The 25,117-nt window shown below is 40.1% G+C and overlaps 3 protein-coding genes across 4 annotated transcripts in view; all 3 read right to left on the bottom strand.

Annotated features, from left to right (window-relative positions):
• abl1 (c-abl oncogene 1, non-receptor tyrosine kinase) overlaps positions 1-8,907 on the bottom strand; it is a 34,030-nt gene extending 25,123 nt beyond the window's left edge. Inside the window, exon 1 of the mRNA XM_029125302.2 lies at positions 6,997-8,907. Within this exon, the coding sequence (XP_028981135.1) occupies positions 6,997-7,129 (133 nt within the window). The 5' untranslated portion in view covers positions 7,130-8,907. The remainder of the gene's footprint in view (positions 1-6,996) is intronic.
• A 1,871-nt stretch (positions 8,908-10,778) lies between these two features.
• On the bottom strand, positions 10,779-15,238 carry exosc2 (exosome component 2). Its single transcript, XM_010877809.3, has 9 exons — positions 15,103-15,238; positions 14,557-14,658; positions 14,374-14,419; positions 14,191-14,280; positions 13,933-13,998; positions 13,724-13,792; positions 11,861-12,037; positions 11,525-11,653; positions 10,779-11,300 (listed from the first exon to the last, which is right to left on the bottom strand). Exons 1-9 carry the CDS (start codon positions 15,228-15,230, stop codon positions 11,220-11,222), a joined length of 888 nt encoding a protein of 295 aa, XP_010876111.1. The 5' UTR covers positions 15,231-15,238; the 3' UTR covers positions 10,779-11,219.
• A 3,513-nt stretch (positions 15,239-18,751) lies between these two features.
• LOC105015014 (PR domain zinc finger protein 12) lies at positions 18,752-24,719 on the bottom strand. Of its 2 annotated transcripts, XM_020053184.3 has the most exons (6): positions 24,142-24,698; positions 23,931-24,049; positions 21,979-22,169; positions 20,856-21,011; positions 20,383-20,497; positions 18,752-20,046 (listed from the first exon to the last, which is right to left on the bottom strand). In XM_020053184.3, the coding sequence occupies exons 2-6, from the start codon at positions 24,004-24,006 to the stop codon at positions 19,598-19,600; spliced, it is 987 nt and encodes a 328-aa protein (XP_019908743.1). In that variant the 5' UTR covers positions 24,007-24,049; positions 24,142-24,698; the 3' UTR covers positions 18,752-19,597. The 2 variants fall into 2 exon arrangements, with proteins under 2 accessions (XP_019908743.1, XP_010876109.1); XM_010877807.4 differs by having other exon boundaries at positions 23,931-24,719.
• Positions 24,720-25,117: the final 398 nt, after the last annotated feature.

Genomic DNA, 25,117 nt, shown 5'->3' with positions numbered 1-25,117 from the left:
AATTTGTCAGATAAATAACATAGTTGTGTTAAGTCTTGGACCTTGTGAAGGAACATTTTAAATTACGATCTCTAGGCCCAAAACATTTTTTTGGTTCTCAGGCTAATTTCATGCGATCCTACACATTTTGCCATGAAGCAGCAAGATAATCTAAAGCCAACATTTTTAAACTGTAATAATTACATAATGGCATTTATATGCCATTACATAATTCTACAACATATTTATATTAAAAGTTACTGAGTATTGTAATACACCCTCTAAACTTATTCACCAGATCCCATGGACAAAATCAGTTGAATCGTTTGTTATTAGACCAGATAAGCAAGTTTCTAAATAAAACTGTAAAATGCCATTTTCAAATTAGTTGTCAAATTTAGGTTCAGTCCATGTAGGTAATGCATGTAGCTCATGGCCCCATAGCCCCAGGTTTAAACATTATTAGCCTACATAAACTAATGCGACAATGATAAACATTTGTTTTGCCACAATCCTTATTTAGCTTTTCGTTTCATTCAACAACAACAGATGAAACAGATTGTGTTAAATCTATCCATTGTACAACATATATTTACATTCAAATATATGCTGGAAAAGAAAACTAGGAAAGGAGTGTTGGGACACACAACCTTAAGAGGGGATGTCAAGCTGTCAGGATTCCTCTTCTGTCTTCATACACACACCTGCTTTAGCTAGTCATCAGCTGGCCGGGTACTAAAGTGGCTTTGCTGACAACTCCTTTCCAGGTGGTCAAAGCTTTATCTGAGTAGAAAACATACAGTGAGGATTTTTTTTTTTTTATCCCCTGCTGATTTTGTACAATTGCCCACTGAAAAAGAAATTATCAGTCTATTATTTTAATTGTAGGTTTATTTGAACAGTGAGAGACAGAATAACAACAAAATAATCCAGAAAAACGATTGTCAAAAAAGTTATAAATTGATTTGCATTTTAATGAGTGAAATAAGTATTCGACCCCTCTGCAAAACATGACTTAGTACTTGTTGGCAAAACAGATGGTTCTTGTAGTTGGCCACCAGGTTTGCACACATCTCAGGAGGGATTTTGTCCCACTCCACTTTGCAGATCTTCTCCAAGTAATTAAGGATTCAAGGCTGACGTTTGGCAACTCTAACCTTCAGCTCCCTCCACAGATTTTTTATTGGATTAATGTCTGGAAACTGGCTAGGCCACTCCAGGACCTTAATGTGCTTCTTCTGGAGCCACTCCTTTGTTGCCTTGGCCGTGTTTTCTGGGTCATTGTCATGCTGGAATACCCATCCACGACCCATTTTTAATGCTCTGGCTGAGGGAACGAGGTTTTCACCTATGATTTGACGTTACATGGCCCCGTCCATCGTCCCTTTGATGCGATGAAGTTGTCCTGTCCCATTAACCGTGCATAATGTTTCCACCTCCATGTTTGATGCTGGGGATGGTGTTCTTGGGGTCATAGGCAGCATTCCTCCTCTTCCAAACACGGTGAGTTGAGTTGATGCCAAAGAGCTTGATTTTGGTCTCATCTGACCACAACACTTTCACCCTGTTCTCTTCTGAATCATTCAGATGTTCACTGGCAAACTTCAGACGGGCCTGTACATGTGCTTTCTTGAGAAGGGGGACCTTGCGGGCGCTGCAGGATTTCAGATCTTCACAGCGTAGTGTGTTACCAATTGTTTTCTTGGTGACTATGGTCCCAGCTGCCTTGAGATCATTGACAAGATCCTCCCGTATAGTTCTGAGCTGATTCCTCACCGTTCTCATGATCATTGCAACTCCACAAGGTGAGATCTTGCATGGAGCCCCAGATCGAGGGAGATTGACAGTTCTTTTGTGTTTCTTCCATTTGCGAATAATCCCACCAATTGTTGCCACCTTCTTACCAAGCTGCTTGTCGGGGGTCTTGTAGCACATTCCAGCCTTGTGTAGGTCTACAATCTTGTCCCTGACATCCTTGGACAGCTCTTTGGTCTTGGCCATGGTGGAGAGTTTGGAATCTGATTGATTGCTTCTGTCGGCAGGTGTCTTTTATACAGGTAACAAGCTGAGATTAGGAGCACTCCCTTTAAAATAATAGACTGATCATTTCTTTGTCAGTGGGCAAACGTACAAAATCAGCAGGGGATCAAATACTAAGTGAGAAAATCTAGTCTGGAAAATGAACACATTTCCTTGTTACTATGGCTGGGTGATAAAACGTTGTAAATAATTATAGAATATTTTGATTCCATAACAAAAATATGCACGCATTTATTATGATACAGCTTGTTGTGAAGCAGAAAAAAAGAACTCAATAGTTTTTTTCCAGTATTGGGGTCACTTATGCCCATCCAGGCTTTCTGAAGAGGCAATGTGGGAATTTCTGTCTGTGAGTGAATATGCAAATATGCAAGCATCTTTGATAGATACTACATTAGTGTGTCCATGGAATGTATCCAAACATATTTTAATACATTTTTGATGTTGTAAAATGGTTTAATTCCACTTTGAATCTAAGGTTAAGAAATGATATCAGCAGCTCAAACAGGCCCTAGGGAGAGGTCGCTATATGCTGAGCATCTGTGAGTGACGAGGAGAGCAGGAGATAGCAACTAAACTTATTGTTACCGCTTTATCATCACATTTGATGACACAGTACCTGTCCAGTGTGCATTAAATGCAAAGATGCTAGTTTAACTAGCTAGCAATTTTCCTCCTACCCAGTGTGATGTATCACATACAACATCTGCGTTTTACATTTCTCTTAATGTAATAACAACAACAACAAAACTGATGACAAAGTTAAACAGTTAAATCATTGAAATGGGAACTGGTTACATTTGTAATCTATCTGGAACTGTCTAACAGTAACTAGCCTAGTCCAGACCAATTAGCCTAGCCTACATCATACACAAAGGCAGTTTCTTAAACACAGATTAAACGTAACATAAGGACAAACAGACAGTCTTGAATGGTGAACATACAATTTCATTTCCATTGTGAGCCAAATCCATATATTTTCTAGACAAATTAAAATGTTGCCATCAATTAAATAAACAAAAGACCAGTAAAAAAGAAAAATAGGACGGCGGTGGCATAGCATAAACGCTGGCATCTAGTGGTCAAAATGCAGTACTTTCAGAGAACATAATGCCAACAACGGACATTAATGACATTGAATGGGTAAAAAATTATTACCAGATGTAATACATAATAAAGTATTGATAAGTAATAGTCCGAACCAAATCTTTATTCTATTTATTATTAAAATACTCAATATTATCATGTTTTATTGTTACACAAGCCCTTCTTCAGTGCGCATATAAGACAGTGGCAAAGCCATTCTGTGGATGGACATTTTATTTTACATTGTGACTATCATTCTTGGTCAACCCTAGACACGGTTGTGTTAGCAAACCCCAGGTTGTCGGCCGTTTGTGACACTGAAACGGTGTGTCTGGCACCAACGCACGGAACATCCTCAAGGTTGATTTGATCACTTGTTTAGCTTATTCTAATATTAACTGAATCCCACAATGTTATAGATGGACATAACATGTGACTCACAGTCTCTATGAGCAATACATGTTTGCAAATGTAATAAACGGGTAACGGAACGTCATACATAAATATTAAATGATAGCTGTGTGCAATAGTCCGGAAAGCCAGCCAGGACGGAACGTGGGAGGCTGGCCTCATCACTTTCCTTACATCACCCGACAATCTCCATCCTAGACCCATGCCGAGGTCATCCTTCCTGTTCCAGGCTTGCTTTTTTTTCAAGCGGACAAAAAGGGAAAAAACAAAGCATCTCCTTATCTGTACTTAAGTCATATTTAACTGCCCTTCTATTTCCAAAAACTCCCACTAAAACATAACAGCAGGCATCCATCATGCCCTGGCAATATTATACAACATTTAAAGAAGACTATCCACCCGTGACTCTCTAATATACCAGCTCTGATGTTGTTGATGGGTCAGAGCATGCACACATGGTACAGCACACATGGTACAGCGCACAGTGGTGCAGATAGTAGACAGGTCTTTGCTTGCCCCGCTCTGCCTCGCTGTCTCTTGCGAAGTTCTAAACATGCCCGGTGACTAACGCTCCACCCGGCAGAAACAGAGCATGGTAGGTGATTGACATTGCCATCCTCTCACTACATGACTCACATCCCCTTGTAATTTATACGACTCATCGGAGGAAGAAAAAACACACAAAAATAATCCAACCACGGACCAGTTGCCAGACAAAGGGGGAAAAAAGTTGCCCTCATGGGGAAACAAACATAACGAAAGCAATTATGAGCAGATTCAACTGAACAGGCACTGAGATAAGATGTGATTCAATACTGATTTCTTAAATTGGTCAACTCTAAAGTGGAAAAGTAACAATACATTTCTTAATCAACGTTTATTTAAAACTACTAAAATGAATGAAAAAAAACAACAGAAGTCATAATAATCAAATGTACTAAGGATGCACTGATAATTATTAATTCACTGTCAATTCCGAGTACTGAACATTGAGTACCTGCTGATAAAGTGTACACAGATCCAATTTTCATTTTGTTGACATCTGCTATGATTGCCATAATTCGTGTCCATGACTAAAATGTGTGATACAACTTTACAAATGATTAACCCTATAATTTAAAATTAAACTTACACCCTTTTCAAAACATATTCAAATATGTGCAAATACAGCCAATGGACACTCCAAAACAGGGCTCTACACTGGGATTTTTTAAAAGGAGTTGGGACCAAAGTTGGGACCGTGTAAATGAATGAGCACACACAACAAAAGCAGATGATAGCTTTAGTTCCCACCACCCGCGTTGCGACTTCTCATTACTGAAATATTTTCAATCAATTTAGATATTTCTGTTCCTCTGAGGTAATTCCAGCCTCTAACTAAGCTAGGTGGGGGGGTGTTATCAGCCAAACAGGTGGGCTTGTTATTTAGCTGTGAACCTCAATTGATTTGGAGATTAAGTGTTGGATTCTTAAGTAGCCTGGCGTCAGCTAACTAGCTTGCTAACGCTTGGCTGCTGTCACCCCATGAAATACTACCAGTTTTACTAATGGCTGTTTCAAAAGGAAAGTAATTCCAGACTGCAGACATTATTGTGGATTTTGTTGAGTTCATAGCCTTCATGTCTTAATAGTTTACCAAACATGTTTAGGACAATCTGTTTTGTGGTATCAGCTCATTACATAGATTCGCTGTGGCCTATTACTGATGTTTTTGGCCAGTATCTGACAAATTTCCGATGTAACGGATCGGTACATCCCAAATGATTTGGACATTGAGAAAAAAGAACTGGCCAGCACGTAAGGCATCTTGCATAATACAAAACAGTGTATATCAATTCTATACCCTGAATTTAAAGTTGAGAAACTAGCAATATCATACTTTTTTTTACCTTGAAAATGTTGAAATATTGTGACCAACAATATTTCAGCAGAGGCAACCTGGTTTTTGAAATGTCCTGATAATTGGTAGAGTTCATGATGCTGTTGACCTTAACAAGAAACCTATAACTGGTTACAAAGTGAGTCAAGGGGCCAGGTCGTCGAATGATGAAGGACACCAAAGCACATTAATTTGAACCCAGTGTGAGGGCCGACCTATCCATAGCCACAGAGGCATCGTTTGAGAGATTTTTTAAAGAATGCAGCACAACAAAGCCAGTCACGTTTCAGAAACCTAAGCCTTTGGTTTGGGTAACGTCAGCCGCTACCTGACAACATTGTATCATGATGGACCAACATCCCTGTGAAACGATATTGACATCTTGTAGAATCCATGCCAGAAATAATGTAGGCGGTTCCGGATAAAACGAGGCATCTGTCTGACCCAGCACTGAATGGGTATACCTGATAACCTGGCCACTATCAGTGGTTAACGTTAGTTTCCTTTCCGTGTTTACTAACCGTGTTAGTTGTTTGAGAACAAATATTCATTTTCAATGATGACCTGGCCAAAGGCATTGAGTTGTAAGACGACAGAACACAAAACTATAGAAATACTGTAACAATAATGATACAAATGAACTAATAAACACTATATACTAAACAGAAAATAAACATTAAAATAACACAATACAGCAAACAAACATACAGATGGGTATATAATGAATCAGCAGGTGCAAATGTCTTGTTTTGGGGGTTCGCGCACCATACCAAGAACATTGTTATGTAGGCTAGAAGGAATGAGAAATTATACTGACACAACCTAAACATCCTTTCTACCTTGAGAAATAAGCTCAATTGCTTGCTGTTAAATTAAAATATGCAAATAGGATATATGCATATAAAATATGAATATAGCCTATGTAGGATCACTATTATCATATACGTTTTTGCAAAAAAGCATTCTGACATGTAAGTCAACTGATGCAATGGCATAGGTTTGACTATCAGAATATATCCTATTAGGATAACCGTTAGCTGGATATGTTACCTAGTTATCTTATTTATACATTTTATATTCAGGTGTTCAGGTGCCTGAACACACACAGTAAATATATTGAAGGCCTAATTGGTGTAACAAGTAAATTAAACAGCTGTTTTCTGAAGATTGCAATATGAATTGTTGTACATTGACTGCTTGTCAGAATGCAAAATGTTCTCCTTATGTCACGCACAACTTAAAAGCCCCTTAATACAGAAGTTGTATTTCGCTTAGAAACCATAAGGCAATCAGGTGAACTATTCTATTACGGCGTCGTCAGATTCTTTTTGTATTGATTACTAGTTTTATTTGCAGAGGGAAATTAAATGCGAACAGCATCTTCAAATGTGCCTCAGCTGAATATTTTTACAAAATGATTGGTGGCAATCATTTTGCAGCGGTGCTGCATCCTAAAGATAAATGCAGCAGTCACCAGTAGACAACCAATAATTCTATATTATATATGACAAAGGGATGTCGAGATAAAAAAAAAAAAGGATAATAATCTGACCAAAAGAAGACCAGGAAAGACAGGTAGGTACCAAACAGTGTGTTCTTACCGTGCACAGTGAAGACATTACAGGGAATGTTTCCATGTCTTGGTGGCTCCCTCTTCACCCCCTTGATGAAGTGCAGTGCTGGCAGACTAGGTCTCCTCTGGTCCCCAACAAACTTCCCCGGCTGCTGCCCCATAAGGGCAGGGTGCCAGGCCACAGCAGGGTCTCCAAACTGGGCTTTCTTACCGCCTCGGTTTGGTAGATTTGATAGGCAGGAGATGGAGATCGGGAACCGCCTTTGCGGTGTGATTTTCCTTAATCAGTATGTCCTCTCCTGGTGTGCTGATGACTGGAAAGTGGAGCAGGTGGAACAGGCTCACTTCTGCATCCCACTGCAGACACCAATCCAGGAGTTTTGGATGAAATAGGTGAATGCAGCAACCAACAGGTCGGCTGGTTCTTCTCACTCCAATTCTTGTCTCTTTCTCATGCATTGACTACTTTGGTGGAGTCTGTTAGTGTTAATTGAGATCAGACCTAATAGCCCTTTATGGTTTATTTGCCACAGATTTTTATTTTCTTTGCCAGAGCAGGATTCTGGAGGCACATTCATGAAGACCATTTGATGAAGACCCAAGGCCTAGTTATGATTAAATGTATTCACTGAATGAACATATGAACATTGTTCATCCAGAATGAAGTAATAGAATGTAGGCCCTAAACTGCTTTTGTGGTCCATATCATGGTTAATTTAAAAGTATGATGACTTAGAACAGCAGAGAAAACTACCATCAAATTTTACAAATAAGTTATAGAAAAGGCAGAATAACAAATACATTTATCAGCTGAGCTGCAAAACCTTAGTTCCATATTTGTTAAAACAGTTCATATAGTTAGCAACCATGACTATCTGCTACACACAACCATTCTGGTGGTCCCTGTACAGTATTTCAGCAGACACCTGCCTAGTCAAATACTGGCTAGACTGTTGTACAACAGATTTGATCATGTCAATACTGCACATAGAAATGTAGCAACTTTATATACCATCTAACATACTTTCTGGCTGATCCCTTTAACAAACAGATTGATGTTCAGCACCAATCAATCCACTCATTGGCCATGCCTAATTGGTTGTATATTGGACATTCAGTAAATGTTTTGCTGTCATCTGTGGTCTTTCATCTTTTCAGGCCACACTATGGCATGACAAAAGACACTAGCAGCAGCATTGGCTAAAATGTATGGAAACCATGGAAAACTAGTAACCAGCCAGCAGGCTAACGTTAGCATTACTCAGATGATAGCCAGTGCCGTTACCAGAAAGATAATTTAAAAGGTTTAAATGCTCTGTGTATCATAACAATCTCTCTGACAACGCTACATCGTTTATTTAGTAACTATAAATACGCAGAAGTGGTTATGAGACACTTTGTTGGAATACTACGAACTAAAGCCAACGGAAGGGCTAGCTTTGCTGCCTATATGCTGTTGGTTGTGGAGGTGGTATGCAGCGCAATACCCTGTAAATGCACATCCAAAGAGTCAACAGTTGGTTAGTTAGACAACTAAATTGATAATAACCAGTGATAGCTTCTTACTGAGTACTTTTTTTTCTCTTGATTGATTCAGTATTCACAACATGAATAAAGATTTAGCGCAATGCCCACCCGACCCTTTGGTATTCAATTGACTTCAAACTTCCGTGTCCACTCTTTCCGTTCTGCGCCGAGTTTCTCTCCCGTACTGTCTGTACACTCCGACCCAGGCACTTGCGCAAACTCCAAACTTTTTATGCCAGCCAGTGTGTTGCCAGGGCGTTTTCCCAGCTCCTTTTCAACATGTGCAATTAACAACTTTGTTGTTGTTATCTCCCTGGTTTCTATACGTATTCATTGCTTTTTCGATATAATATGAGCAATAAACTTCGGTCGAATAGTCTTCGATGAGGCCGCCATATTTCCGTAAGCAAGGTGGTTTACTAAAATATGGGGGTGGGGATATATTTTACGTCAGAGCATGCGTGCATGCGTGGGCTAGATGGGGATGGGGCCGCACACACTCATAGATAGAGAAGGGACACTACTGTGAGACATACTGTACTCCCTTTGGAGTTTTCATATTGGAGGATGTGTTCGAAAATAATTTGAGAGAAGTCTTGTATAGTCTTATTGGATTGTTTCCTATCAAAGCTATAAGAAAAGCCCTGACAGAATCCCATAGGTTTGTCTCCAAACGTTTTTACTAGTGTGTTACTGTGATAATATGGCAAAAGTCTGACTTAAATATACAGTCTCTGACTATTGTGAATAATAAAAAAATTTAGCCTCCGATTTTTTGTCTATTTGTGCAAAGGTGTTTATGTTTAATCTATAAGCAGGATCACTATCATATCAATTCCAAGTTTGAAAGCGAGTGGTTTCAATCTCATGTGGGCACATAATCAACACACGATAATACACACATTGTTGGGTCCAATTTTAGCTTGACAGTGCCACAATGTCCTGGAATGCATCTTAAAACTGCAAATATTTTCAACTGTTGATCAACATAGCAATTCCATTGAAGCTAACTTGCTTGCATTAGCCATTTTTATCACTAATGCTAATAATAAATTATATTCTGCCATAGTACATGAGTTCAGATGCACACTGTGCAAAAGTATTAGGCCACCTGAGAAAATTGTTTAAAGTCATTTATTGCAGACATCTGTGTTTAGTTAAATAAAGAAAATACACTGATGTATACAATGAGTGAGGAGTTAAACATTTAAAGTAACTATAACTTGTAGCAATAACATGTATGCCAGGCATACAATGCAAAAATGAATCATTCCCTTTGGACTGTATCATTTAAGTAATCCTGTGGTAAATTTCTTCCATGCTTGCAGGATTTGCCATTACTCTTATTTTTTGCCAAAAACAAAATTCGCTGTGTGATCCCACACATCTTCATTTATGCTGAGGTCAGGGTTCAAAGTAGTTCTTAATCAAGTTTGAGGTCATTATCTTGCTGAAACAATGTTTTTGCCAATTAAAGATGGCCATTTCTTGTAAGACCTCACAAAAACACAGGAAACTGTTAATTTTGATTGTATTTTTTGTCTGTGTTAATATTTATTAACAGTGTTTCAAGAGCAAATAAACACTAATTGGCCAGATAAGTACAATAGCATTAAACCATTGTCTCAAATGCCCTAAGACCTTTGCCCAGTACAGAACATCTAAACATGCATAATGTTTTGGAGGAATGTCATCTCCCCTCCCTGATTTAAGGAGATTCTGACTTCTTGAAAACATATATCTCTAACAAATACAAGAAACTACTAAAACCCTAAAGCATAAGTGGGTACATTTCAGTATGTGGTAAATTTGAGTATAAACAGATATAAACCTTATCTGGGAGATCATAAATGGGAAAAGTGTTTTTGCATCAATGTGAGAACCAGCTTGCTGTTGTTCAAATTGTCTCTGCATGTTGCAGAAGTGAACACAAAGATTAAGCTGGGTGTCAGGGATTGATCATAGGTATTTTAGTACAGGGGATTGTGTATTGAAGTTGGATCCCTGTAGTAGAGTGAGGCCTGAAGTAAAGTTGGTTTCATGAATCAGTAGGTTTGGTAGGATTGCAAGCCGGTGTGTACTTTATATTTTGACCTTAATTAATCTTTGGGAAATAAGAGCAGAAAAATAGTGAGGAAAACACTTCTTGGGATGGACACATGAAGGCTAAGATTCGACCATCAAGATCAGCAAAATCCTCAGCACATGTTCTTTCTAGTCAAATAATTGGGTAACCTTTAAAAAACACACTACGTCCGAGAATAAGATCAAGATTTTAAACACTGAAGGTTTGAGGCATTAATAGCCTTGAGTATTTATTTCTTACAAGTTCACATAAAAAACAATGACATTATCAACAGTCCTCTATTCAAGTTGTCTATTAAACAATCACTAAGAAATGAAGAAACGGTTGCATCCTTGACTGCAGAATGCAAAAACATTCTAATCCAGTAAATCCATGACTGTTCCTCTCCAACATAGGTATTTATTGAGAAACATTTAGTTGGCTTCATACACTAAACAGGAGAGGCATGCATTTCCTGATCAAACCAGAAGCTGTATCAAAATTGGGATATGCAAGTCACCGGTATCTTCTTAACAGACGAGTTGAAACATTTGTCTGAAGTTCAGTCCACAACGCAGTTAAGGTCTTGGTGCCTAGACTTGGAATGCAGAGACCACAAACTTTCCATTGCAATAAAGTTCCAGGTTCCATTTTGTTCCCTAACCCTCTTGTTCCACCAGTTTCTGCCGTGTCACCATCACAATCTCCTCCATCACCTCTGGTTTTAAGATATCCTTGATCTAGAAAGAAAAAGAAGACGACAACTCCATATCCTGTTTGAATTTGAAGTCTGATGAAACTAGCTAAACATCCATCTCATTAATGTAATCACGTGAATGTCTTTAATGGCTATAGATTGTGTCAAACCAAACGTCTTGCATACCATCCCTTTTAATAGAATTACCACAATAATAGTGGAACGTATGCTTTTGTCTTCCCATTAGCCAGACCCCTGCAGACTTACCTGGTGTGGGAGTGATGATTCGTAGCAGTAGAGCACACTGGTATCATACAGCAGCACCTTGTGTGCCGCAAGGGCCAGCAAGCAGTTCCTTAACCGCGATATCACCTCCCGGTCTGAGAGTGAGACAGGCTGAGGTGGCATGGTGAATAGAGGTAGCAGTTATAGTAAGGTCAGTAGAATAACAAAGGTTAAAAAGAGAACGAGAAAGGTCTTGGTAGACAATATAGTAATCAGTTATAAGTGGTTGAAATATGCGTACGTCATTATGTCTACAGTATATAGAGGCTGGATCTACTTGTAAGTGTAAACTGTGTGACCACAGGCAGTTTTCCAGACCTCCAGACTAGTGTAGTATCCTCCTGCCTCCTCATCCTGCTGTCCTGGGGTGGGGTACAGCCACACAAAGCCGTTGTTACCCAGGATGATAGAGGTCCCACACGGCAGGTTGTGGAAGTGGGTTTTCTGTCTCTTAATCAAAGATGGAGATAACTGCACAAGGACCCCTTGCCCCAGCTGATGTGATGTGGGTGCAAATGAAAAGAGTAAATGTAGGTAAATGGTTTACATTCTCAATCACCTAAATGTTTTACATGAGATATTCCACTATGTAATATGGGTGAATTGCATGGACGTAATGCTTCATTTAAAACAAATACATTTTTTGACAACAGCATGAGACAACAATGCCACAGTGCGAAATAAGCAAATATCACAACTCTGACAGGTAATTAATACTATGAAACATCATTCAAATATTAATGCAGATATACTTTAAACATGTTCTGCAATTAAAATAACATTGTTTTTACCAACTGTGCAGCACAATTGTATAATGTATGTATAATATATATACAGTATCTCACAAAAGTGAGTACACCCCTCACATTATTGTAAATATTTGATTATATATTTTCTTGTGACAACACTGAAGAAAGGACACTTTGCTACAATGTAAAGTAGTGAGTGTACAGCTTATAGAAGTGTAAATTTGCTGTCCCCTCAAAATAACAACACAGCCATTAATGTTTAAACCGCTGGCAACAAAAGTGAGTCCACCCCTAAGTGAAAATGTCCAAATTTGGGCCCAAAGTGTCAATATTTTGTGGCCACCATCGTTTTCCAGCACTGCCTTAACCCTCTTGGGCATGGAGTTCACCAGAGCTTGACAGGTTCCCACTGGAGTTCTCTTCCACTCCTCCATGACAACATCACGGTGGTGGTTGTTTAGAGACCTTGCGCTCCTCCACCTTCCATTTGAGGATGCCCCACAGATGCTCAATAGGGTTTAGGTCAGGAGACATGCTTGGCCAGTCCATCACCTTTACCCTCAGCTTCTTTAGCAAGGCAGTGGCAAGGCACTTGTCTTTGTACTCCTCACCTGGTTGCCACCACACACGCTTGACACCATCTGAACCAAATACATTTATCTTGGTCTCACCAGACCACAGGACATGGTTCCAGTAATCCATGTCCTTAGTCTGCTTGTCTTCAGCAAACTGTTTGCGGGCTTTCTTGTGCATCATCTTTAATAGAGGCTTCCTTCTGGGATGACAGCCATGCTGACCAATTTGATGCAGCGTGCGGCATATGGTCTGAGCACTGACAGGCTGACCCCCCCCCCCCCCCCTTCAACCTCTGCAGCAATTGTGGCAGCACCCATGTCCGGTTAAACCGCTGTATGGTCTTGGCCACCGTGCTGCAGCTCAGTTTCAGGGTCTTGGCAATCTTCTTATAGCCTATGCCATCTTTATGTAGAGCAACAATAATTTTTTTCAGATCCTCAGAGAGCTCTTTGCCATGAGATGCCATGTTGAACTTCCAGTGACCAGTATGAGGAAGTGTGAGAGTGATAACACCAGATTTAACACATCTGCTCCCCATTCACACCTGAGAACTTGTTACACTAACGAGTCATAAGACACCGGGGAGGCAAAATGGCTAACTGGGCCCAATTTGGATGTTTTCACTTAGGGGTGGACTCACTTTTGTTGCCAGCGATTTAGACATTAATGGCTGTGTGTTGAGTTATTTTGAGGGGACAGCAAATGTACACTGTTATATAAGCTGTACACTCACTACTTTACATTGTAGCAAAATCATTTCTTCAGTGTTGTCACATGAAAAGATATAATCTATTTGCATAAATGTGAGGGGTGTACTCACTTTTGTGAGATACTGTATGTAAAAAATATATCCTACCTTTCCATACTTCAGACTGCGAGTGTGAAGAGAAAGAGCTCCATCAGAGAAAACGGACTGCACCTCTGCCTAAGAATATACTTGTTCAAGGAGAATTCTGACCATAGTCACCAAATGCAATGCTTAATCAGAGAGAGTATGACACTGGTGCCAGTAGAGCCAACAATGGGACCTAACGATGACAGGTTCTAAAAAGGTTCAGAGGATACACTTATGAGGTCCCCCTCCTGGAGGTAGTCTCTCATGGTGAGCTCATCTTCTGCTGATCTTCTCCTCTACAACAGACAGATACATAAATAGGTTACATTTCAAGATGGATAGAAAAAGACAATCCTGTAAATCAGAAGTTTCACCAAACGTGTTTGAAGAACATGCTTACATACCGTGTCCAAGGCAAGAGATGACAGAGCACACCTGACTAAATTATACATACAAAATCCCAGATGTATTCAGACTATTGTACTCACGAGCTCTCCTCCAGGCAGATTGACAGAGGACAGCAGCAACACAGAGTCCAGCCTGGAGTTTGTCTCCACCTTCCAGCGCTTCTGTTGAACCTGCCAACATCAGAAAAACATGCTCAAAACTGGACAAATACATATTGGAGATATTTACTATTTACTGATGGCCTTGATACAGAAACAACTCACCTCTGTGATCCTTCCGACCACCACATCTCCAACTTCCCCATTGAACCTTGTAATCAGAACAGATAAATGTCTATTTTCTTTTCTTACACAGACTATGGTTCAATAACAGCAGATGCAACACCATAAATAAATACGTCAACATGGTAAACGTACCACTGAGGTTAATCTTAATACATTACTTACCTGGTCTTGAGCGGCCGTACACAGATGAGCTTGTTCACCCTTTCCACCTCTCCAGCCACAGAAGCAGTAAGTTTTTCTTCATCCAGGTAAGTCCCATGACCCCTAGAATGAAAAGCAGTGTGGTCTAATGTTTTTTTTTGGCTTCTATATACCCACTTTCAGGGAATATACACGTGTAATTTTCAACATACCTCCAATTAACTTGGAAGAAATTGTATGATTCAGTGAACTGAATATTTGAAATGTGGAACAGATATTAACAGTAGAAAGGTAAGTTAGGTAGGCTGCAGGGACATGGATGTCGTTTAGCTAAAAGTATATTACGCTCACCTACCATTAACAAGTGAGAACTTATATATTTAGCTTGGAAACTTGATTTTGACTATCTAAATGACTAAGAAAGTAGGTAAAACAAGACGCATATTGGACTGATTTACATTAAGGACCTAAACCTCAGACTCAAAAATGTATGAGACTTGAAGAATCTTTTCACGGTTTGTTTACAGTACTAGATATCTTGATGTTCATACAGGCTTGTAGACGTACCTCATAAACCCTGTGTCTGATGTGATCACATCACCGGGAACCACTAAATCCTTTCCATCCAAAGCTGACAGAGAGTTTGATAATGATACTTGTTTCCGAGTAGTTGGTAATCTCATGTCCGCAGCCATGCTTTCAATTTTCTAAATGGCGCTTGTTTTTGACGTCATAGGATACTTAGACAAATATAGCGAATCATTTTTCCATTCATTACTTAATGAATAAATATATTTTACAATATTTCAAATTAAAATAATATTCAATAGACAATGTAATGCGTTGGAAACAAACATTGTTAACATAACATTGCGAAAGTTATTTGGTGTCTTGCGCCATCTGGTGAATTTGAAGCTGTACCCTACCAAGGCTTTTGCGAGAGTATTTTTACCACTATTGGTTTGTTCTTTTTTTATCTCAAAATCTAATTATTTGTCTTATTGTTCATTCAATGCTTGGTTGGGACCATAATGGAAATACATATTTTTTGTGATCCATGTTTTTAAAAACTGTAAAATAACAGTTATTGAAACCAACAAAAGGTTTCACTGGTACTGTAATTTGTGGAGTTATTCTGTAATGTTCACCTGATGTTTGAGTGTCCAATTTTAACTTGGAGGTGAACATTCTACGTTAAACTACATTTGCAAACATCTTCTGAGAACATTTAAAACATATTTTAGCATTAGAGTTAGGAGAACATTCCCTTAATGTAAAACAAAATATTATCAGAATGTTATACAGAATGTTATTAGTTCAAATTTGAATAATATAGCTGACACTTATCCAGAGGGCTTGCATATATTATTGATTGCACACATTTACATATAGCACTTTAAATATATTTCTTTTATTTTGTTTCAAATGGAGCCCATGATTAAAACTGTCATTGGGGCACTGGTTTAACATCTCAACAAACAGACAGTACCATTTGTAGAGTAATGTCGACATCACTGCTCCTTATCCCAGAGAGAAGAGTGCCCTCCAACACTACACACATCTGTTTTCCCATCCAGGGACTGACCATGTCCAACCCTGCTAAGCTTAGATGAACCAGAAGTGGGATGGGGGTTGCTATGCTGGTTATACTGGAATATGTTTAACAGATTCAGAATATACTATATAAATGTTCTATCAATCAATCAAATTTATTTATAAAGCCCTTTTTACAACAGCAGTTGTCACAAAGTGCTTTACAGAGACACCCGGCCTTAAACCCCAAGGAGCAAACAACAGTAGTGTTGAATTTCAGTGGCTAGGAAAAACTCCCTAAGAAGGTCGAATTTTAGGAAGAAACCTAGAGAGTCCTCTTCTGGCTGTGCCAGGTGAGATATTAAGAGTCCAATTGGAATAATAAATACATTTCTCTGGGCTAAATCCAGAGTCTATTTGATTTTAGACTAGGTCAGAAGTATGACCAGGTGGACAAGGACAGGGACAGCAACGGGCCCCCCAAACCAGGTAATCCGCAGGTGTGGACCAGGACCTCATCTCCTCCTAAAATGTAAAACTGGAGGAGACTGAGAAAAGTTAGTAGTGCATTCCTCATATCCCCCAGCACAATAACATAGCAGCGTAACACCTTAACGGGGGTCCGGTGACACTGTGGCCCTACCCGGGGGAGGCCCCGGACAGGGCCCAACAGGCAGGAAATCAGATGTAGACATGTTCCATGAAAAATTTAAGCTAACCCTAACTCAGAACACTTGTGTCGAGTCTTGTAGAATATAACACCACAACAAATATTATTATAGAATATTACAGAATATTAAACCACAACAAATGTCATCACTACAAAAACATACACAGAAAATGGCTTCTAAATTCTCTGAAAATTAGATGTTAGTTGCAGTTACGTGCAGTTTTGATGACCTGGGGCACACACAAGCATATACCATGCATTAAACAGTAATACTCAATTTTCAAATACCTTATTTAACTGGACATTACCATTTTCAAAACCAGAAATACCAGAATCCACCTTTAGGGAATGTTTTTGAACAAAGAAATGAAAATCCCAAACACTGGTCGTTTTCAAAAAAGTCTTCCAAGCAAAAACTTTGTGGCAGAATATATAAAGGTCAACTGGTCATTATGGTGGTGCTTAACATTACATAAGTCAGGGGAAAAATAGACCAAAGCAGTTTTACCTTATTCTGAATAAGCCAAAAGTATATCTAGGACTAGCCAGTCTTGAGAACGCATTTGATAACTGCGGATTTTCCTATTTATTTTTTTAAACATGGCACTATGGAAATTTTTGCATTTCAACCTTACGTGTATATACACTCACCTAAAGGATTATTAGGAACACCTGTTCAATTTCTCATTAATGCAATTATCTAATCAACCAATCACATGGCAGTTGCTTCAATGCATTTAGGGGTGTGATCCTGGTCAAGACAATCTCCTGAACTCCAAACTGAATGTCAGAATGGGAAAGAAAGGTGATTTAAGCAGTTTTGAGTGTGGCATGGTTGTTGGTGCCAGACGGGCCAGTCTGAGTATTTCACAATCTGCTCAGTTACTGGGATTTCCACACACAACCATTTCTAGGGTTTACAAAGAATGGTGTGAAAAGGGAAAAACATCCAGTATGCGGCAGTCCTGTGGGGGCGAAAATGCCTTGTTGATACTAGAGGTCAGAGGAGAATGGGCCGACTGATTCAAGCTGATAGAAGAGCAACTTTGACTGAAATAACCACTTGTTACAACCGAGGTATGCAGCAAAGCATTAGTGAATCCACAACACGCACAACCTTGAGGCGGATGGGGTACAACAGCAGAAGACCCCACCAGGTACCACTCATCTCCACTACAAATAGGAAAAAGAGGCTACAATTTGCACGAGCTCACCAGAATTGGACAGTTGAAGACTGGAAGAATGTTGCTTGGTCTGATGAGTCTCGATTTCTGTTGAGACATTCAGATGGTAGTCAGAATTTGGCGTAAACAGAATGAGAACATGGATCCATCATGCCTTGTTACCACTGTGCAGGCTGGTGGTGGTGGTGTAATGGTGTGGGGGATGTTTTCTTGGCACACTTTAGGCCCCTTAGTGCTATTTTGTTAAATTAAAAAATGCGCTATTAAGGGTCTGTAATCAGCACAAGTGATTTCATTGCTTCTTAATATAATTGAAATGACATGTTTAGTGATATATTGGATGGGAGAAATTATAGTTTTCCCCAGAATGGGGGGGGGGGGGGGGGGGGGGGGGTCATGTCCCCCCGTCCCCCTCGGGAATCCTGCCTATGAATCTCCCTGATGACATGTTCCCACTTCCAGGTTTGTCGGGAGGATGGTGCTGGTTTGTCCCCCCCAGATGGACCCCCCTCCAGACGGACCTGCTCCACAACCCAGGCACCCACCACTAGAGCTTCCACCACATGAACAAGAAAATCCTTATTCGCTTTTTTCTACCACCCCTGACAGAGTAAAACCACACACAAACACCTGTTTACAAGCCGTCCCTGTCTGTCAAAACAGATCTAGTGAGAGGTGCCAAGAGTAGTAGTAAGGAGCAACTGCCCTCCCAAAAATTATTCCACCATTATATCCACTCTTTCATTGTATTTCCACACCTAACATTCACAGCATGTTAGGAGTCTTCATAGTAGGCTACCACACGCTCCAAAAAGACCACTACAAAGACTCAATATCATTATTTATTCAAAATGTATGGAGAGCGCACATATTTACATTCACATACAGTTCTGAGTTACACAATGCTATACATTAATATACTGTACAGTGATAAAGTGACTATTTCACAGTGTAAAATTGGTAGGGCTGAAAGGAATGTACATGGCTGCTCTGCATTTTTCAATATTGTACATTTCATTAGAATTTTTCTTTGTAACCTTACTATTTAAAAAACCTTCACCCTGAGTTGGTATGACTACGGTGAAAGAGTGAAGAGTGATGAGAAATAAACAAACGGAACCACTCAACTAAGACTTATGGTCAACAACAACAGAAAATCTGGAATAGAGACTACTTATTTGACCAGTAGTATTCCTAGTAGAGCTAGTAAACTATTTCATTTGATCTGCTGCATATAAGATCTAAGAGATATGGGGAGTTAATCTATGAAAAAACAAACAAAAAAAAATAAATATATATTTTGAAAACCACATTCCATCCATCTTAGTTTAGCTTCTTTGTAAAGGTGGTAACAGAACCGTTGATGACACTACTAGACCTGTTTAAGAGAATTTCAAACAAAACATGTCTAAGCGGACCACATGTAAAAAAATATATATATTTCTATATAATAAATCAGTTAAACGTGTGAGAACGACCGTCAGTTCAGCCCTACATACATCCAGCCAGACAATCTGGCCCAACACAACGTCTATACCTGCCACACCAGCCAACAACAGCTGCCCGTCCTCTCTGACAACGGGAGAAAGGGAAGTGAGAGCCACATATGACCCAGGTGTGCAGGCGTAAAGTGCAGAGTTGGTTGCATTAGCCAGTGCCTGTCTCCTCTCTGCTATCATAGCACCATGGTGGGGATGTGGTGAACTATTGGCCTCTGGTGCTGGGACAGGCTGCTGATCTGGTTGGGCGATGAGACTTGGGAGGCAGTGTCTGTGTCCGTGGCCCCTGGCCTGTGCCTGGCACTCTTCTGGTGTGCCCGGAGCCCCGCCAGTTGGGAGTAGGCGCTCTGGCAGACGTGGCACTTGTAGGGGCGCTCTCCGGTATGCAGTCGCACATGATTGCGCAGGGTGGACGACTGGCTGAAGCGCCTGTTGCAGAAGCGACAGACAAAGGGCTTGTCCAGGGTGTGGATGCGCATGTGTGAGCGAAGGTTGCTGCGAGAGTTGAAGCCCCGGTGGCAGATGACGCAGCGCATGCGGCTGGTGGTGGATGACGAGGAGGTAGAGGAAGAACAGGAGGAGGAGGGGGAGCAAGATGAAGAGCCGTCAGATGAGTGCGAGTCGTCTGTCAGGGGAAAGGTAGGGAGGAATTGTGAGTGGTTCAATTTACAAACTATGTGGCTGACATTGAGGACATGGAATAGAATTAGTCTTTCACTTTGAAATAAGGTGGATGTTAAATCTATTGGTGGCAGTGGAGCCCACCAACAAAAGTGTTGCCACAAACAAAAGAGCCTGGGTCAAAACAATTATGATATGGTCCTAAAAATACTCAGTAGACCATAGCCATATTAGCCAGCTCTAAAGAGGCCATATTGCTGCTCTAAATGACAGTCTTTCTAAAGTCTAATGGTCATGAGAAAAGCCCCCCCAGCTTTAATCCGAGGAAAGAAGGTCTCACCATTCCGCGCCTTTTTCGGATGTTCGTCCTCGGTACTGGGAACGCCAGGAATACCAAGGAAGGTGTTGTGGGAGTTTCCGTACCATACCAGCAGCTCCTGATCTGGAGGGATGGTCTGTTTAGAACAAGCATTAGAGGGAGCATGTTGAAGAACATATTGAATGAGGTGATAACAGTTCTGAGATTTTCCAAAGATCATCTTTGCCCACTCTGCTTTGCACATCTAAAATTCACTTCTCAGCCAGAAGGATGTGCTGTTCAGCAGCCAAAAATAGGTTTCCTTAAAGCATGGGCAGACTTAACCATTAGACAGCTAGACTATGGACTTGCCAACAACAAAGAACGCCTCAAAATAATTTGGCTAAACTGCAAATTGTCCTCCTCTCAACCTCATCATCAAAGGCTGTGTCAGAGGGTGACATGTCAGGGGCTTCATGTCAGTTCAGAATGAAAGCATCCGGCTGGGTTCTCACCTCCAAAGCTCTGTAAAATATGCTGCTGCCTATCTGCACCACCTCCAGGTTCTGCTCCTGCTCGTTGCGGGCGCATTTGATGTAGGTCATCCAGCTGCGATGGTCCTCCTGGCTGGCATCGATGAAGTAGCGCACCGTACTGTCCTCATTGAACACCTAAAAACAGCAGAAATATGTTCAGTGTTTGGTACAATATCAATATCCGTTTTTACATGTGAGAAACGGCTTCTACACACTGATGTCCGCCTTTGACCTGTGATGCCTCCCTGGGGTGAAAATCTGATATCAAGTTTGGAGGGGACAATTACATCAACATTTCTCAAAAGCAATTTTTGAGGAGGACACCAAAAGTTGTGCTGTATTACTGGTTTAGATGGCACCATCGTTTTGATCGCTACTGTAGCTCTGCAAATTCAGCTATTGTGTGCGAACCCTAAAACAAATTTACTGGATTAGTCTCACGTTAGCTACGTGCATTGAGTGCCTTTCAGATGGTAGACACAAACACTGACACCTTGCCAGCTAAGGAACATTACACTGCAAGCTTCTCTCATTAACTCGAATTCAAACAGCTGCAAAAGCTGGGTGATGTTACTGTTGCTTGCTAGCAAACATCAGCTAACCGCTAGCCAACAAAGTGTGACCTGTAATTCAAAGCAGAGAAAATTAAAGGCTGGTAACGGTTAGAATTGTAATTTTATTGTATTGTATTGAATGGTAGTAGTTTTGTTGGACCTACTTACTTAAAGTCAACCACCAATGACAGACAGTCAGATTCCCACTCACGCACTGTACCTGCACAATGCGCCACCGCTGGGGGTCAGTGGATCAAACCATTGTGAGGCAGGGAGTATCGCCCTTAAACCCGCTATTTAGTGTCTATCATCAGCACAAGTGCTTTCATTGTGTCTTATTACTATTATTGAAATTACATAGTTATGTTTACATTTATATATTGGGGGGACAAATTATAGTTACCCCCAGGATAGGGGGGTCATGTCCCCCCCCGCCTATGATGCCTCCACAAAAACATGACAATTAAAGAAATTCATTGCACTTGTTACTTTCATTATTTGTCTTAATCAGGAGAGCAGACTCGTTCCTAGAAACAGTAGTTTCTTACCTCCCACATGAGATTATTGTTTTTAAGTAGGTCCACATGTTCAGGGGAGATGACGCTTCCCGTGAATGGACCCATCTCTGTGCCTGCCTTGATCCAGGTCTTGGAGAAAATTCCCAGGCCCTCACCAGGGATAGAGCTCTGGGCAATGATCACTTCGCTGGGAAGCACCAAGCTGGACAGTTTCTGGACCTCTGCAAGGAACAACAAAACAGTCATACTGCTGTATAGAGTTAAGTGAATTTGTTTAACCCATGCATTAAAAAAAACATTAAAATAACGTGCATTAAATAGCGCACATAACTAATTTTCTTTTAGGCAAACCGGTTAAGAAAAGTTTAGGTCAGACATTGGTATTAGGGCAAACTGGATTTATTAATTTTGATAGTTTAAAATGACGTACTTTATTTCAGCTTTTAGGAAAATCAAGTGAGGGTTTCTTTTACAGTTTAGAACTGAATTACAGCAATAATAAAAACATAATACAATTAAATATTTAATAGAATGCGTAGAAAAACATTTGCTAAATCTTCATCAATAAAACAATTCTTAAACGGGTGGTCTAATTTAACCGTTATGGATTTACGTTTTGTAATTGCCAACGGAGCATTTTGGGCCACGAAATACTATAAGACTACATCAGCACGCCGTTTAATACGATTAAACTGATGAATTTAAAGTTACTATGGAAAGGGAAAAAAACTCGGAAAGCAGTTTCAACCTCATTCAAAAACGTAAAAAGAAAACTCCTGGGATTCTTTAATGCTAGAATCAAAGAAATTTTTTTTGAGACTGCGAAAAGACGGCCCGAATAGAGGTTAAATGGTCTTCTATTGCCCAGGGTCCAGCAATTTGTCATGCTTCAGATGTGATATTCATTATACCCTACTGGAAAGAAATGGCTAATTCCAAATTCATTATCCTTTTAAGAACTTTGTAGCAATACATTTGCGCTGAATGAAATTAAGACTTGTTTAAAAGACCCAGGAATTTCTCAAACAAAAAAATGGAAAGGCGATTAGGTGGTTGACATGGTATGAATGGCAATAGAATTAGCCTTCACGGTGCATTATCTGAGGAACAGCAATCTTTTAAGGCGAGAGAAAGAGAAAAGCGCCGGAGCCCAATAGCTGCCAAAGGAGGAAAAGGGACTGTCCGGAGATTGATGAATGCGGGATAAAACCCGGGACATCTCAAAGAAAGGAAACCTTTCTCTCCACTTGGTTTAAGTGGAAACTTTCTCAGGTCAAGCACAAAGTTAACCAAATGAATTTAATACCCTTCGTCTTTCAGTCAGCAACAGTTACACGCCTAACAAGCTTCTAAATGCAAGGTCTCTCAAAGCACTAAGTGGGTTAATGCGTTTAATGGGTGGAAATAAAAGGGGCAAAGAAGGAAAATACCGAACAACAGTAATGAGAAAGTCACAGAGACCTTGGGAAGAAATCTAGAACAGAGAAGATGTGAAGGTTCCCATTTTCCTTAGTTAACTCTCAATGACAAGATGAAACCTCGTGGAGGTTCTTCTGTTGAAAATATGTCAAAAGCGTATTTTTCTAATTTTAGTCAATTATTGTAAAAAGGAGAGACGTTTTTGCTCTGTCTATAATAGCAAAGATGGTAAACATGTAAACGAAATAGACTACTGAGATAGCAAGTTCAGGGTAGGCGTGTACTCTCGTAAATGCATTCGTTAATTAAGTGGCCACACAAAAAGGTTAAGACTAAAACAATCTCCATCATCATCCTCCTGTGTGTCAATATTAGGCTCCTTAATAATAATTTGTTTATAATTTGACATTTTAAAAACATAAAACCTGTTTCCAATAATTTGGTTAGAAATTGGGCAATAGACAAACTTTGTTTGCACAACAATAGACAAACTTTGCTATGCACAAACTTTGGCTTGCTGCCCGAACAGACATAATTGGAAGAAATCCAAAAGTGCAACTTACCTCCAGCGAAGGACTGGGCGAGGACCTCAGCAGTGAATGCCGTTTTGGGACTGATGCTGTTCTGCCTCTCCTCCATCAGATGCTCCCCGATCACATTTCTCCAACGTCCGTACAGGAAACTGTGAAGAATGTCGGAGGTAATAATATCAGACAAAGACCGACTCTGACATTTAAATCCAGACTTAAGTGGTAAAGCCTCTGCTGGTAATACCGAGCCCATCTCGCAAACTATAGTACACCGAGTTCAGATATGAAAGCCTTTAAATGCAAAGTGGATATTCCTTCCTGTGAGACCGCTGGATGGAAACTGTTCCGTCCTCCTGCAGTGAGAGTCCTCTTTATAAGTGGCTAGTCTGACCCCTCTCTAATTTGTTATTAATGACACTCCCCCTTATGCTATGGACCTGCTCCAGCAGAAGAAAGGACGCCTCTATTAGGTGGTCCTCCCCTTTCAGAGAGAAAAGAGAGACGGACTGAGATTGTGGGGTGTTGTAGCGTGTGTGTGAGAGAGTGTAAGTGAGTGAGAGAGAAAGAAATAAAGAAAGGGCGAGCGAAAGAGGGAAATGGAGGGACAACAAAGTTGCCTAACCCGATGCTTCTCAGCAATAGGCTAATCTCTTTACTGCAGACATGCACGTCTTTGCGCATCTGATAAACAGGCCTTAACGACCAAAAGTCATTTAGGAACTATGACACATTTAGTATCATTCAGCATCCTTCACATAGCAATTAGACTCGAGTTTCAGATGTCATTGACGGCCGCCCATAAAACGAATATCAAAAATCCAACCTCATAGCTTTACCTGTATATAAATATATTTTACATTTTAAAATGTTACATAGACCATACTCATAAATAATGTGGCTCCTGTCCTATAATATAGGGATAAACAGGCAAGACGTCTGTTTTCATATGCCAATCAAATGGTTTATAGTCTACATCACAATGTAGGTAGGCCATTGATTCGCACTATTATTTAACAGAATGAAAATGCTGTCAACTTTTTATTGGTTCAACAATTAGTTCAATTTTTGGTCCGTCTTCAAAATTAGGTCATCGGGTCTGGGAGTTGCTAAAACGTTCTTTCTCAGGCATTCCGTATTCATGTGTTCGGCAATATTAATTTTCTTCCATGGAGTTATAGTGCCGGAATAATAGAATAGACACAAGCTCAACGTGCTTTACT

This window comes from Esox lucius, chromosome 14 (genome assembly GCF_011004845.1).
Source record: "Esox lucius isolate fEsoLuc1 chromosome 14, fEsoLuc1.pri, whole genome shotgun sequence".
Classification (NCBI taxonomy): Eukaryota; Metazoa; Chordata; class Actinopteri; order Esociformes; family Esocidae; genus Esox; species Esox lucius.
The sequence above is the reverse complement of the archived record's forward strand: the minus strand, read 5'-3'. Positions and strand labels throughout refer to the sequence as shown.